Source organism: Ichthyophthirius multifiliis, assembly GCF_000220395.1.
Source record: "Ichthyophthirius multifiliis unplaced genomic scaffold scaff_1120509251152, whole genome shotgun sequence".
NCBI classification, from domain to species: Eukaryota; Ciliophora; class Oligohymenophorea; order Hymenostomatida; genus Ichthyophthirius; species Ichthyophthirius multifiliis.
The window spans coordinates 28,271-42,785 of NW_004086154.1; the positions used below are offsets into that span (position 1 = coordinate 28,271).

At 17.3% G+C, this 14,515-nt stretch overlaps 4 protein-coding genes across 4 annotated transcripts, besides 25 other annotated features; 2 read left to right on the plus strand and 2 right to left on the minus strand. All coding sequences in view use genetic code 6, as the record gives it.

Moving 5' to 3' along the window:
• The first annotated feature begins 320 nt into the window (after positions 1 to 320).
• Positions 321 to 402: a microsatellite.
• A 23-nt stretch (positions 403 to 425) lies between these two features.
• On the minus strand, positions 426 to 2,896 carry IMG5_150070 (zinc phosphodiesterase elac, putative; the record flags this gene model as incomplete). Its single annotated transcript, XM_004030904.1, has 3 exons — positions 426 to 916; positions 1,028 to 1,509; positions 1,695 to 2,896. The coding sequence occupies 3 exons, from the start codon at positions 2,894 to 2,896 to the stop codon at positions 426 to 428; spliced, it is 2,175 nt and encodes a 724-aa protein (XP_004030952.1).
• Positions 1,722 to 1,782: a microsatellite.
• Positions 2,891 to 3,017: a microsatellite.
• Positions 3,018 to 3,153: 136 nt separating this feature from the next.
• Positions 3,154 to 3,200: a microsatellite.
• Positions 3,158 to 3,214: a microsatellite.
• A 182-nt stretch (positions 3,215 to 3,396) lies between these two features.
• Positions 3,397 to 3,540: a microsatellite.
• Positions 3,400 to 3,451: a microsatellite.
• Positions 3,407 to 3,488: a microsatellite.
• Positions 3,417 to 3,567: a microsatellite.
• Positions 3,462 to 3,557: a microsatellite.
• Positions 3,568 to 4,295: 728 nt separating the features above from the next.
• IMG5_150080 (hypothetical protein) lies at positions 4,296 to 5,054 on the plus strand. The gene has a single exon (XM_004030905.1). The coding sequence runs from the start codon at positions 4,482 to 4,484 to the stop codon at positions 4,917 to 4,919; it is 438 nt and encodes a 145-aa protein (XP_004030953.1). The 5' UTR covers positions 4,296 to 4,481; the 3' UTR covers positions 4,920 to 5,054.
• A 311-nt stretch (positions 5,055 to 5,365) lies between these two features.
• Positions 5,366 to 5,410: a microsatellite.
• Positions 5,411 to 5,517: 107 nt separating this feature from the next.
• Positions 5,518 to 6,231, minus strand: IMG5_150090 (trypanothione synthetase, putative; the record flags this gene model as incomplete). Its single annotated transcript, XM_004030906.1, has 1 exon — positions 5,518 to 6,231. One exon carries the CDS (start codon positions 6,229 to 6,231, stop codon positions 5,518 to 5,520), a length of 714 nt encoding a protein of 237 aa, XP_004030954.1.
• Positions 6,230 to 6,278: a microsatellite.
• A 219-nt stretch (positions 6,279 to 6,497) lies between these two features.
• Positions 6,498 to 6,541: a microsatellite.
• A 329-nt stretch (positions 6,542 to 6,870) lies between these two features.
• Positions 6,871 to 6,930: a microsatellite.
• A 306-nt stretch (positions 6,931 to 7,236) lies between these two features.
• Positions 7,237 to 7,289: a microsatellite.
• A 337-nt stretch (positions 7,290 to 7,626) lies between these two features.
• Positions 7,627 to 7,683: a microsatellite.
• Positions 7,683 to 8,651, plus strand: IMG5_150100 (ribosomal protein s6 modification protein, putative; the record flags this gene model as incomplete). Its single annotated transcript, XM_004030907.1, has 1 exon — positions 7,683 to 8,651. The coding sequence occupies one exon, from the start codon at positions 7,683 to 7,685 to the stop codon at positions 8,649 to 8,651; it is 969 nt and encodes a 322-aa protein (XP_004030955.1).
• Positions 8,652 to 8,883: 232 nt separating this feature from the next.
• Positions 8,884 to 8,932: a microsatellite.
• An 822-nt stretch (positions 8,933 to 9,754) lies between these two features.
• Positions 9,755 to 9,793: a microsatellite.
• A 691-nt stretch (positions 9,794 to 10,484) lies between these two features.
• Positions 10,485 to 10,536: a microsatellite.
• A 2,157-nt stretch (positions 10,537 to 12,693) lies between these two features.
• Positions 12,694 to 12,746: a microsatellite.
• Positions 12,747 to 13,080: 334 nt separating this feature from the next.
• Positions 13,081 to 13,114: a microsatellite.
• Positions 13,115 to 13,763: 649 nt separating this feature from the next.
• Positions 13,764 to 13,800: a microsatellite.
• A 213-nt stretch (positions 13,801 to 14,013) lies between these two features.
• Positions 14,014 to 14,068: a microsatellite.
• Positions 14,058 to 14,129: a microsatellite.
• Positions 14,130 to 14,472: 343 nt separating this feature from the next.
• Positions 14,473 to 14,515: a microsatellite.

Genomic DNA, 14,515 nt, shown 5'->3' on the forward strand with positions numbered 1-14,515 from the left:
GCGGAGGTTGATGTTGTTATAGATTTTCTTTAAATTTATTTATTTTACATTTTTTAAAAAAATAATTAACTTACTTTATATTTTTTTTTAAAAAAAAATGTTAAAATTATTGATTTAATTGAAAAAAAATTTATTATTTTATATATGAATATATAAATTTTGCTCAATTTCTTTTTATATTATATTTTCTTTTAAAAAATAAAAAAGATTATCTTTTTTATTACTTTTAATAAAACTTTAAATTTTAAAAATATAAAACTAAAAATAAAAAAGTACAAATAAATAATATACAAATAAATGTTATAATTAAAATAATCTAAATATTATATATGTATATATATATATATATATATATATATATATATATAAATTATATATATATATATATTTATATATTTATATTTTTTATATCTTAGTTATAATATTCACTATTCATTTTACCCTTATTGTTCCTCATTATTTTACATGAATAATTCTTAACTAATTAAACTTTTATATGTCAAATTTTCAAACTAACTACATAATCCATATAAATGATCAAATGCGAAAACAGTATTATTTTATAAATAAATAGAATAATCATCATTTTCCCCCTTCTCAATACCCCCTACAACCTATTTGGAATATCTTTAAGAAAAATGGGTCAAGACTAACCTCCAGGCCTTACTTTTAATTGCACTTAAAGTAGCTTCTTTAATAGTCGAGTGCTTTTTCGCTTTAGCCTATTCTTGTAAATCATCATTAAAAGTAGCTTCATGTATAAATATAGTTGCCTCATTTGATGCTTTTATGAATTTCTCCGAAGGTCTACAATCACCTGAATAGCAGATTTTCACATTATTTTAATGTTAGAGTATTACTCCATAAGATTAAGGACAATGATCCACTTTTACCGCTTTAAATTCTTTTATATTTTCTACTAAAAGGAATTATTTAAATAGTTACAGATCTTCTTTTCTTTTTTTTAAAAAATTTAAAACTATTTGTTATTCGTCGGGATGTTCATAATGATCTAAGTTTTCCTTACTCATAGTCCCTTAATTTATTTATTATTTAATATTTTTATCAAAATCACTATCATCGGAAATTTGTTAATTAAAAATAATTTTACAGTCTAAATCGTCTATATATTATATATAATTATGTATCCAAGCCGCCATATTATACGGTACAATTAAAAATAAATCCTTTTTAGACCATTTTTTCCTCTAAACTAATAAATTAAGTAACCCTAAATGATGATCAGAATGTATATGAGTAATAAAAACAACCCTTAAATTGCCCAAAACTTCATTTTATAAAAAATCCTTTCCGTATTAATTCAAAAGCTAATAATAAGTCCCCTCACCACAATCTAGTATTATCCCTGTATTATTTTTTGGATTCCTTATATATATAGAACTTACATTTCTATAGTTATTAGGGACCATAGAACCTGTGCCTAGAAAAACTAGTTCCGGATTATAAATAGAAAAGTCGATTTTTTGTAAATTTTGGATATTTATTTAACTTGGTTTATATGAATTTTCATATTACTATATTTTTTTAAGAAATTCATCATTTTAGATATCTAATTCCTAGATTTTTAGATTCGGGTTTTTCACAAAACCCTAAGTTTAAGCAGGTATTAAATTATACGAAAAAAACTTTCGATTAATACACACATTTTTATATTTTTTGAAAAATTCTTTAACATCTATTTAATTCTAAATGAAATATTAATATATTTAAATATATATATATATATATATATATATATATATATATATATATATATATATAATTTAACTTCATTAAAAGGATTTTATTTATCTTTTAAATTTGGAAAATGCTCAGGAAAATAAGAATGAAGATTTTAAATAAATTTAAAATGTTTAAAATTATTAGAAATAGCTTCCAGATCTTCACTAATTAAATTTTCTTTGAATTCTTCTTAAGTAAATATATGTTAGCACTAATCTCCAAATTGAGCAAAGAAATCTTAATAATTTTAATTTTAAACAATATTAAAAGGACTTAAGTGTAAAATACAGGCTACATTATATGATTTTTTATTAATATTTTTCTCAAAAAACTAAATAAAAATCTCATTATTAATAATTTATTGTATATTTTGTTCATATAAGCAGTCTATTATAAATAAAACTTACTAAGGTATCTATTCTTCTTAAACTTCATTTAAAAAAACAGTCCTTCCCTATTAATTTACAATAAATCCTTCATTCATAAGTACTTTTACATTGCTTCCTTTAATTTAAAATTCCTTTAATTTTTCATTATTTAATTTTTAGGCAACTTTGTTACTAATAACTATATAAGAAATTATATTTTCCTTTAAAAAAACTGGTAAAATCTTTAAATTTTCATCTTAGAAAAAACCTTCATTATTAATCGAATTTTAAGCATTATTTATTTCAGTTTCAATCTAGTTTTTTTCCTTAAAATTTTATTCTATAAACTCGTTCATTTTATAAAAAATAGTCATATAATCCTCCCTTTTTATTAACTCGTTTATAGTCTAATTCTTTCTAAAACCATATAAGCATCTTTTTTATTAAAAATCATAAAAACTATAAGGAAGAATCTTAAATCCCATCTAAAATCTGATATTATTGAAAAAATTTACTGTATTGTTTGGACCATATATTTTGCAATCAAAGGCGGACTTGGTCTCAAAAATAGTCAATAAAAGACCCAAAAGACCTGATATTGTCTATGTTTTTAACCTAGTAAGGAATATGTTTTATCTTTGTGTTAGTTTTATGTTATTTTATTTGAGAAAACGTTAGAATTTTTCAGGGACATTAAATAAATACTTTTATTAAGGAGTAGATATTATAATAGTAGGTATTTCTTATATATTATAATTTTAAATAATTTAGAATATAATTTTCATATTTATTTATATTATATATGAATAATAGTTATATCTTATATTTTTTATATTTCAATTTATATTATATATTTATAATTAAAGATTTATCATAAATTTTTTTATATTTCAATATATAATATATGTTTGATATTATAGATATATAATATATTTGAATTTAAAACATATATTTATAATAAATAAAAGTTATATAATTAAACTAAAAATAAAAATAATTATATTTTAAAAATTTTTTAATATAATAAATTAATAAAGATAAGAAATATTATAAAAAAAAATATTAGAAATAAAAATTATAAATAAAAATTTTAATTAAAAATTTAATAATTATATTTTTAAATAAATATAAATAAAACTTAAAATTTAAAAAATATAATATTTATTAATTTATATTTATAAAAAAATAAAAATTTTCTAAAGATATTAGTTATATAAAAATAAAATAAAATTTATGTTATAGTTTATAATGCCAATAAAAATATTAAAAAACTAATTAAAGATGTAATAATATATAAATGATAAAAAAAATAAAAATATATAAATAAAAAAAAATAAAAAAAAAATTAAAAATAGTAATAATAATATAAAAAATATATATTTATAAAAAAAAAAATAATATCAATAAAATAATAATAATAATAATAATAATAATAATAATAATAATTACAATAAAACTAATAAAATGTAAATTATTTTAATTATCATAATTTTTTTAATAAATAATAAATATATAATATTTTATGTTTAAAGATATCTTATTTATAAAATAAATTTTTAAATTATTTTATATTAATATTTACAATAAATTAAAATCTTTTTCTTCGTTCAATTATGGTAAATTTTTATAATATTTAATAATAATAAAAAATAATATATATTTTATATATTTATATACATATTTATTTAAAAAATTTAATTTGTATAAATATAAAAATAATATTTTTAAATTATTTTTTATTTTTTCCTTTAATATGAAGAAAATTAATATATAATATTTTTATTTTTTTTTATGAAAATATTATATAATATCTTTATTATTATAACTAATATTATATATTTTATATTTATGTATTTTTTTTTTTTTTTTAAATAAATAAATAAACATGATACTTATAAAATAAGGTTTTAATTTTTACAAGTTTTAAAAATTTATTAATTAGATTTTATTTTTAATTAAATAATTAAATTATACATTATTATAAAAAATAAAAAAATAATAGTATAAAATAATAAATTATTTCTTTAAAAAAAATGTTAAATGACGTAAAGATTGCCTTTTTATTAAATCCTGACCCAATTTTTTATAACGAGTTAGATTATAAAATAATCTAACTTCTCGTAATTAAAGGAGCGAAAGTAATTTAAATACATCTTCACAGCCTTTACATACAATTAGAAACTAATAAGATAAAATTCTTTAACAACGGCAAACTATTAGATTTTGACGCTTTTTATTCTTATGGTTACATGAGACAATAAAATAAAGAATATTACCAATATATAATAAATTCAGTAGAAGCAGCAAATAAAATAGTTTTTCATAGTTTTAGAGTTATATAAATTTTAGAAAATAAATTACTTTAAGCAAATGCATTTGCACATGCAGGAGTTCCTATTCCTAAGACATTTTGTGGTTTTTACATAGATGCCGTTAAATAAATGTATAAATAAAACTTCACCAAAAATTCAGTTATTAAAACCCTTTCTGATTATGGTGGAGACGGCGTTAAATTATCAAAACACCCAGATGAAGGAGTTACGACTGTTTCTAAAATTCAATGGGATAATAAAGCTACCTTATCCCAAGAATTTATAGATGATACTTGGGGAAAATCTATTAGAGTATTGGTTATTAATGGTAAAGGGTACGCCTGTGCTGAATATTAAGATTTGTCTTAAGATTTTAGATCTAATGTTAGTTATCATGAAAACTTTAAACTAGTTTCTAAAATGTAAGATCCTAGGTTAAAAGAATATTATAATATTGCGGAAAATGCAGTTCATGCGATAGAAGATAATATTTTGATTGCTGGAGTAGATGTATTAGATTCTAAAAAGCATGGGCTTGTTGTTCTTGAAATTAATTGCTGGCCTGATTTGTATGATATTTAAGAAGCTACTAAACTTGAGGTTTTTAATTATTTGGTTGAATAATTATATGAAAAAGTTGATAAGGCTAAATAAAAATGAAATTTTTATTATATTTTAGTTTTAAAAAGATTCTTACGTTGTTTTTTTTTTTTTTTTGATCTATTTTTTTTTATTACATTTAATATTATAAATAATATATTTAATTTTATTTTATATAATATATAAATATTTTTTTTTAAAAAAAATAAAAATAAAAATAATTTAAAAATTAATAATACATATATATATTTATTTTATCGTTAATTATTAATAATAAAATAGATTTTTTAATAAAAAAAAAAAAAAAATTATTAAATTATATAATTTAAAGTTATATATAAAATATATTAATTATAATAAAATCTATATTATTAAAAAAATATATATATATAATATTTTTTAAAAATATATAACATTCAAATATTAAATCCTACTTTAATATATAAATCAATATAATTGAATTAAATTTAAAAAATATACAAAAAAAAAAAAAATCAATTCATAAACTTCAAAGGTTTGTCCACTCTTTTCCATCCAATAACCCCTTCTTCATCTGAATCTTCTTAATCTATATTTTAATTAACTTTCGAATATTCTTTTCCTACACTTTTGTTATATAAATAATATCTTCCCCCTTCAATAACTTCAAAAACTAATCTCCTAGTATAATCTCTCTCTTCAGTATGAAAATCATCATAATTTTATTCAATAATATCCACATACTTTTCTTCTATATTACATCTGACTACAACAGAAACATGCCCATAAGGTTAATTTTTACTTTTAGCCGAAATTATTAAATCTCCTCTTTAAGGTGCTACATTTCCCCCATTTAAAAAACTTTTGAATTCGATTTTATTATTATGATCGAAAATATCATAAACATATTTCAAGTCGAATATATGATATGCGCAGTCTATATCTTGGAAAAAAACGTCTTAATTTACTATCATAAATCTCCTCGCTAATTCTACACATTAATATTTGAATCCACAAAAAACTACATGTTCTTATTAGTCTACGGGATTTTTTATTTATATATAATTATAGAAACTGGGTAATTCGGTTTTTTATTGCTTCATTTAAGCAATCATACACCGAAAACCGAAATTAGAATATGCAGGAACTTAGCAAAATTAGCATATTATTGTTCCCCATTCAGCTTTTTGCTTTTTGGCCTATAATTTAGATTTTATTATAGTTTCCATTATTTATTTTTATAGAAATTAATTTTTTATAAGATATTATTATTTTTTTTGAATTTTATTAATAAAATATATATATATTTATGATTTCCAGAAATTAATTTAAATTATTTAATTTTGGATATAGATATATGTGTTATTTTTAGACTATAAATTTGCTAATTTTGTAAATTTGCTTTGTATTTTTTAAAATAATTATAAATTTAATATATTTTTTAATAATATATAATAAATTATTATTTTTGACTAATAATTATTTAAAAAAATTAATTAATTTATTTAATATTAAATTATTTATATATATAAATGATTTTTTATTTAAAATTAAAAATTTTAAAATTCTTTTTTTATTTTTAATAAGCTCTTTAATACATATAAATTTCATATTTTTTTTTTAAAAAAAAATTAATAAATATACAATGTATAATATATATAATAGAAATTTTAGAAAAAAAAATATAGAATAATAAAATTTCATAAAATATATGTATATGAATAATAATAATTTTTTATTTTATGTGATATGTATAAGAACTTAAAAAAAAGGATATAAATAATTTTTGTAACATATATTTGTTTGCATATTATGTTTTAAGTAAAATAAAAATGTGACATATAAAATCTAAAATATTTTTAAGAGTAATATAATAATATATATATATATATATATATATATATATATATATATACATATATATATATTATTTTCTTTTATCTTTATTTTTTATTGATTTAAATATAATATCTATATATTTTCTTATTTTTTTTTTATATATATTAATTAAATTATTTAAAGTTTTTTTTTTCTTTCATTTTCTTTTTATTATATAAAAAATAATTTATTTTTAACATTTAAAATTATAAATTAAAAACAATAAATATATAAATAATTTTATATACAGAAATATTTGATCTCTCTAATATTATAAATAATTAATATCTTCACTTTTAATTGGTTATATTAATTTTTTTTTAAAAAAAATGTGATAGACAATAAAGAAACAAAACAATTTAATATATATTTTTTTTAATTTTAAATATTGCTTTTTTTAATTCAAATAAAAAATTATTTAAATTATTTTTTTTATTTAATATTTATAAATAAAACCGAGAAAATTATAAAAATATTTGAATAAAAATTTTATAAAAAAATATTTTTAAATAGATGAAATTAAAGAGTTAAATAAAAAAATCAATAATAAAAAATTTAATAATTACTTATTTATATTAAATAACATATAAATATTAATACTATATTTCTATTTGCTAAAAATTATATTTTTATTTCTATTTATTATTAATATATATTATACCAAAGAATTTCAATATAAATTAAAAAACAAAATCAGGAATATATCTAGAATAAAAAAAATACATATAAATACTAATATTCATAATAAAAAAAAAAAAAAAATCAAAAAAAAAAAAACAAATAAAACCAAAAAAAAAAAAAAATGGATAAAAAAATAAAAATAGCTTATTTAGTAAACCCAGATCCTGTATTTTTTAATGAACTAGATTAAAAAATAATTGACCTACTCGAAAATAAAGGTGCCATAGTCACAAAAGTGGATTTAAATACTTTATATATTTAACTCGATTCCAGAAATATTGAATTCTTTAACAACGGCAAACTATTAGATTTTGACGCTTTTTATTCTTATGGTTACATGAGACAATAAAATAAAGAATATTACCAATATATAATAAATTCAGTAGAAGCAGCAAATAAAATAGTTTTTCATAGTTTTAGAGTTATATAAATTTTAGAAAATAAATTACTTTAAGCAAATGCATTTGCACATGCAGGAGTTCCTATTCCTAAGACATTTTGTGGTTTTTACATAGATGCCGTTAAATAAATGTATAAATAAAACTTCACCAAAAATTCAGTTATTAAAACCCTTTCTGATTATGGTGGAGACGGCGTTAAATTATCAAAACACCCAGATGAAGGAGTTACGACTGTTTCTAAAATTCAATGGGATAATAAAGCTACCTTATCCCAAGAATTTATAGATGATACTTGGGGAAAATCTATTAGAGTATTGGTTATTAATGGTAAAGGGTACGCCTGTGCTGAATATTAAGATTTGTCTTAAGATTTTAGATCTAATGTTAGTTATCATGAAAACTTTAAACTAGTTTCTAAAATGTAAGATCCTAGGTTAAAAGAATATTATAATATTGCGGAAAATGCAGTTCATGCGATAGAAGATAATATTTTGATTGCTGGAGTAGATGTATTAGATTCTAAAAAGCATGGGCTTGTTGTTCTTGAAATTAATTGCTGGCCTGATTTGTATGATATTTAAGAAGCTACTTAATTGCCTATTTTTGATACTTTTATAGATCTATTGTATAAGAAAGCTAAAAGTATTAAATATAATGGAATTGCTAATGGAGTTAAAAATGGATTTTGATATATTTGAATATATATATTTATATATATATGTAATAATTCATTTTATTAAATTTAACTATTTATTTATACGATTTTTTTTTATTCTTTCGTCAATATAAAAAATAAAAATATATATTTTTTTATTATAGTTGTAATATAAATAGTTTTAAAAATTATCTTTGTTAAAAAATAAGTTTTTATATATTATATTATTTTGCAAAAATAAGAAAATTATATAAAAATATTTTCTATTAATAATTATATATTTTATATTAATTCAATATATTTTAATAATGTATAACTAAATATATAAAAAAGCTATTATATAAATTATATAAAAAATTCAAAAGTAATACATTCATCATATAATCAAATATTTTAAAGGTCTCTCAACTCTTTTCCACCCTAAAATTCCTTCTTCATCCGAATCTTCCGTATCGCTAGATACCTTCTCTTTAGGATATTATATATTAAAGTTTTTATTATAAAGATAATACTTATCCCCATTAACTCCCAAGACTAATCTCCTAGTATGATCTGAGCTATTTTCGTAATTCCTATTTTTATAATTTTATTCAATAATATCTACATAGTTATTTTTCAAATTAACTCTTACAATTACTGCCACATGTCCGAATCTTTAATTCGAGCTTTTTTACGAAATAATCAAATCTCCAATTTTAGGTGGCTCATTTCCCCCATTCAAATATGATTAAAAAGGTAAAACTATATTATTATTGAAAATATCCCTAACTTAATTTAAATCAAATATATGATATGCACAATCCACATCTTCGAAACTTACATGTTAGTTTATTATCATAAATCTACGAGCGTATTCTACACACTAGTATTTTATTCCAGAATATATTACTATTTCCCCCCCTTTTTCCTTTTCAGGGTGCTCTAAAGTCGTGAAATTTTCGAATCTTTTTAATTCAGCTTTTATATTATTAAAATCGTGTATCATGCTCTTGAAATTGAAATTTGAATGGGCGTCAACTTGACAAAAAGTGGCAATAGGTATACCCCAATCAGGTTTTTTAGTTTTATGTGATTTTTTTATTAATTATATGTTTTATTTTATGTCTTATTATATTTCTTAATCCATTGTTTATGTTTTTTTTTTTTTTATATATATATTTTTATTTTTAAATATATTAAATTTTTGATTTTATAACATGCTTATGCGTTTTTTAAAATCTAGAATAAATCTAGAATTTATAATTAAGAAAATAAATAAGAAAATTATATTAATATATTATAATAATTAAATATTTAATTTTTTGTTCATATACTAATATTATTAATCATTATTTGTTTTATTTTCACTTCTTTTAAAAATACAACATATTAATTTGAATTTAGAATTTCACCGCATTGTATTTATTATATAGATATTCTTTAATAAACTAAGCTTCTTTTTTTTTTCGAAAATACGCATTTTCCCTTTCTCTTTATAATTTCAATCACATATATTAAATTTTATGTATTATAAGATAATGTAATCATATATTTATTCAAATATTTAATAAAATATAAAAAAAACATCGTATTTAATTTATTTTAATACTAAACTATTTTTCTTTATCATTTTTTGAATATTTTATAATATTTTGTTAATATATATTTTAAAAGAAATAATTAATTATATTTAATGAAATAAACACAATTTTAAACTAAAAATTGATTATAGAATTATTAATAGCATTAAATAATAAAAAATCGAATTATTTATAGAAACAAAAATAATTATAATTACTTAATTTAATATAATTAATAGATTATATTAAGAACTATATATATATTATTATTTAAACAAAAACAATAATAATAATTTAAATTAAAAGACATTATATAGATAAATAAATAAATTATATAATATACATAATAAATATATATAAATTAAACTAAAATCCAATTATCCTTAAATTTATTAATAATGTCCTCTGAAAAGATACTTATTAACTTTTTTTTATAATCTTCCCAACTATCTGCCCTTTAACATTAATTTATTTTGCACAATTCACATTTTTAATTTTTTTTATCACATTTATATTTACACCCTTATCTATGAAAAGAGTTATCATGTTATACGGTTGGACTCCTTAAACATGCACAATTAAAACAAAGTTCGGTTTTACACTTATAACATTTAATATGGTCGCATTTTTCGTCTTTAAAAATTACTTCATAGCAATTTTTTTAAGGGCAAATTCTAAATAGTTTACATTTTTTAAGTGACGCTAACTTATCTTAGAAAATTTACTCATTATTTTTATTTTATTTAAAAAAAAAAAATCTTTTTATTATATAAATTCTTAAATCCTTGGCTCCTCCCCTTATATATTAACCTCTATATTATTATATACTTAATCCAAAAATCTTGGACAATAATATGGGTTTTCTTCATGGGCTTTATTTTTGCATTTTTTACAAATATATTACTGACAACAAGGAGTATGATAAAACTATACATTTTCTGGAATTCCCTCTTTATAAAATTAATTACATGTATTACACCTAACATTATTCAAATCTATATTAATTTGTAATTATTGAATTTTTTTTTTACTTAAAAAGTCAATCAAAAGTTAAAAAGGAACAATTGCCCTACATACTTCATTTATGCATTTCAGATCTTAAAGTAATTAAATGCTTTCTGATTAATTATAGTATTATTTTAAACAATCTTTACAGTATTTTATTGCACAGCATTAAAAAAATATAAAGTCTTTTATATTTTTTAAATTATAACAAATATTACATATTTAATTATATATTAATTCCGCCTAAAAATTTTACTAAATATTAAGAAATTTATGTTCTGTCGAAGTTACTACTCTAGCAGTTAATACTTAACTTCTTAATTCATTGTTTTAATCCCAAAATTATTCTTAAAACTATACATTATTATTATTTATATTTAGATTAAAATTATTTTTATATGATTAGTCTATTTTAAGTTCATTTTATTAAAAATATAATTATTTAATTTTTAGCTCTAAGTTATTAATTATTTATAATAAATCGTTTTTATTCATTTAGTTTTTTTATATGTCTTAATTATTAATATATAAATCTATTTATTATTGTTATTATAAACTTATTTATTACTTAATATTTATTTCATTATTAAGACTTTAAGTATATTATTTTATGTCATTATTTATTTAAATTTAATTGCTTATTTTTTCTTAAAAAATACTCTTTTCTATGCTTAATTAAAGGGTTTATTTAATATCACATTCATATCCTATTTAAAATTGGTTTTCTTTCTAGTTTAAAATAATATAAACAGTATCGGTATAATTATTTGTGGATTTTTGAGAAAAGAAATCAATATAAAAGACTTCTTAATTTTTATTATCATTTTATATTGAAATCATTATTTATAAATTTAATTCGATTATTTTTTCTAAAATTTCTTATTTTTAAAATCAAACATTTTAATATTATTTAAATCAAAAAGCTATAAATCCTATTAAATATTTTAATAATAAAAAATAACTGCACATAAAATAAGAGAATATTAAAATTCTTAGTTTTACAAATCAAAATAGAAATATTTTTTATGTTCTTCCTCGAAAAGACTCAAGTCTTTTTTTGATAAATTTTTTAAAAAATCTGATGTTTTTTAAAACCATAGAATAAATGGAATTATTCTTTAATCATTTTATTTAATTATAATGTCTTGTTAAAAAAAAGAAAGGATTTTTTCAAATGTTTCTTTTTTTAAATTCAAGAATTTGTTCTCGAGATATCCCCAAAATATTGTAGGATATAGAATGTGAAATTAATTAAGAATTTATTAGTTTATAAATAAATTAGGAGATATAAAACAAACTTCTTATAATATATCTTTATCGACTTATTCGATTGCTAATATTGGGTAAAATTATAAAATAGGAAGCATTTTTTATATTAATATAATGTTTTTTTTATATCTTTTATTTATTAAAAATATTAATTATATAAAAATTACTATAAAAATAGAGGGGTGGATATATATAAAATAGATTTAAATATATTATTTTATCAGTAAAAAATGTATTTATAGTAATTAATATACATATAACTAAAATTTTTATATATATAAATAAAACTAAATATAAAATATTCATTTAATTTTAAACTATAAATATAGTTTAAAAATAAATAAATAAATAAAATTAATAAATATGACAAAAAAAAATATATATTTTTTTTTATTAAATAAAATAAATAATTAAAATTTATAAAAATAAAAGATAAAACATATTTAAATTTTTTCACAATAATATTAATATATCAAAAATACTATTTTTATATACATATAAAAAAATGTATTAATAATACTTAGTTTAATATAAACCATTAATAAATATTTAATCAACATAAGGTCATGCCCAATATTTTATTGAAAAATTTTAAGAATTTGAGCCGATAGTAAAGTAAAATATAAAAACTATATATTAATATATATATATATATATATATATAACCAAACTATAGTATGTAACTAAAACATAAAGAAATAATTAAAAAAGAACCAATAGATGGAATATCTATGAATTAATAAAGGGTAAATAGTGAATAAGGAATCGTTAAATCTAATTTTGTATCCAAACTAGCCGAATAAGTTCCTTCTGTAATAGTAATGATAAAAGATATATCAGATTGTTAAATAAGTAAAAATATTATTATATGTAAATATAATAATTTTATAAATTAAATAAAAAGATTCTGATTAATGGAATTATTAGATAAACGAAACATAAAAATAATACGAATAAAATAAAAACTCAATATAAAGTAAAGGAAAAAACAATTAGTATTAATTATTAACAAAAGTAATAATAATATTTTATATTGGGAATAATCCAAACTAAGGTTCCTAGATAGAAAATACATTAAATAACTTAAAATAAAGACTAGATATAGATTCTAAATAGATTTATTTTATTTCTGGATCAAAAGAAAATCTAGGAATGAATATGAAAAGAATTAAAAAATTATGTTTAGAATATTCCCAAAGTTATTATAAAGAAAAACTAGCAAAACATAAAAGTAAATACCAAAAAACCAACGATTTACAAAAAATATTGGAATACATTTTAAAACTGCAGTTTTAGAAGAATTTAAGTATTAAATATAAATATGTTTATATATATATATTTATATATATACATATATGTATTTTATTTATTAAAAAAAAATACAGTAATAATATTGAAAAAGCAAAAAAACATTATGAAGCTACATATTCAGAATGTGAAAGTTTAATTCTCTAATATAGGATTACTTATAATAAAAATATAAATTTATAAAATAAAGATAATATGATTGAAATAAATTATGATTTTATTTTAAAAATGCAAGAAATGAGATCTGTAAAAATTATATATAAATATGTATATATATAAATATAAAAATATGTATATGAATGAATATATATGTATAAAAATATTTATTATTTATATGAATATATGTTTATAAATAGTATTTATATTTATATTTTTTTTATTTATATATATATATGTTATAAAAAAAAAATTAAGATTTCTGATGTAACGAAATTGAGACTCTTATTATTTTTAATTAATAATAAATAATATTATGAAGCATTATAACATTTTTAAAATCATTATAAGAAAATGAAAAATCTAATTGATTATAATATAGAAACAAATATTTTTTTTTAAGAATACAAATGGAGGTCAGCTTTAGTTAAAGATTTTATTTATTTTTTTACATTGGATATTTAAAAAAGGAAAAATTACTAAAAAAATTAAGATATAGGCCATTTACTTTTTAATATTTTATTAGTAAATTTTTTTATTAATAAATAAAAAATAAATTATATATATATATATATATATATATATATATATATATATATAT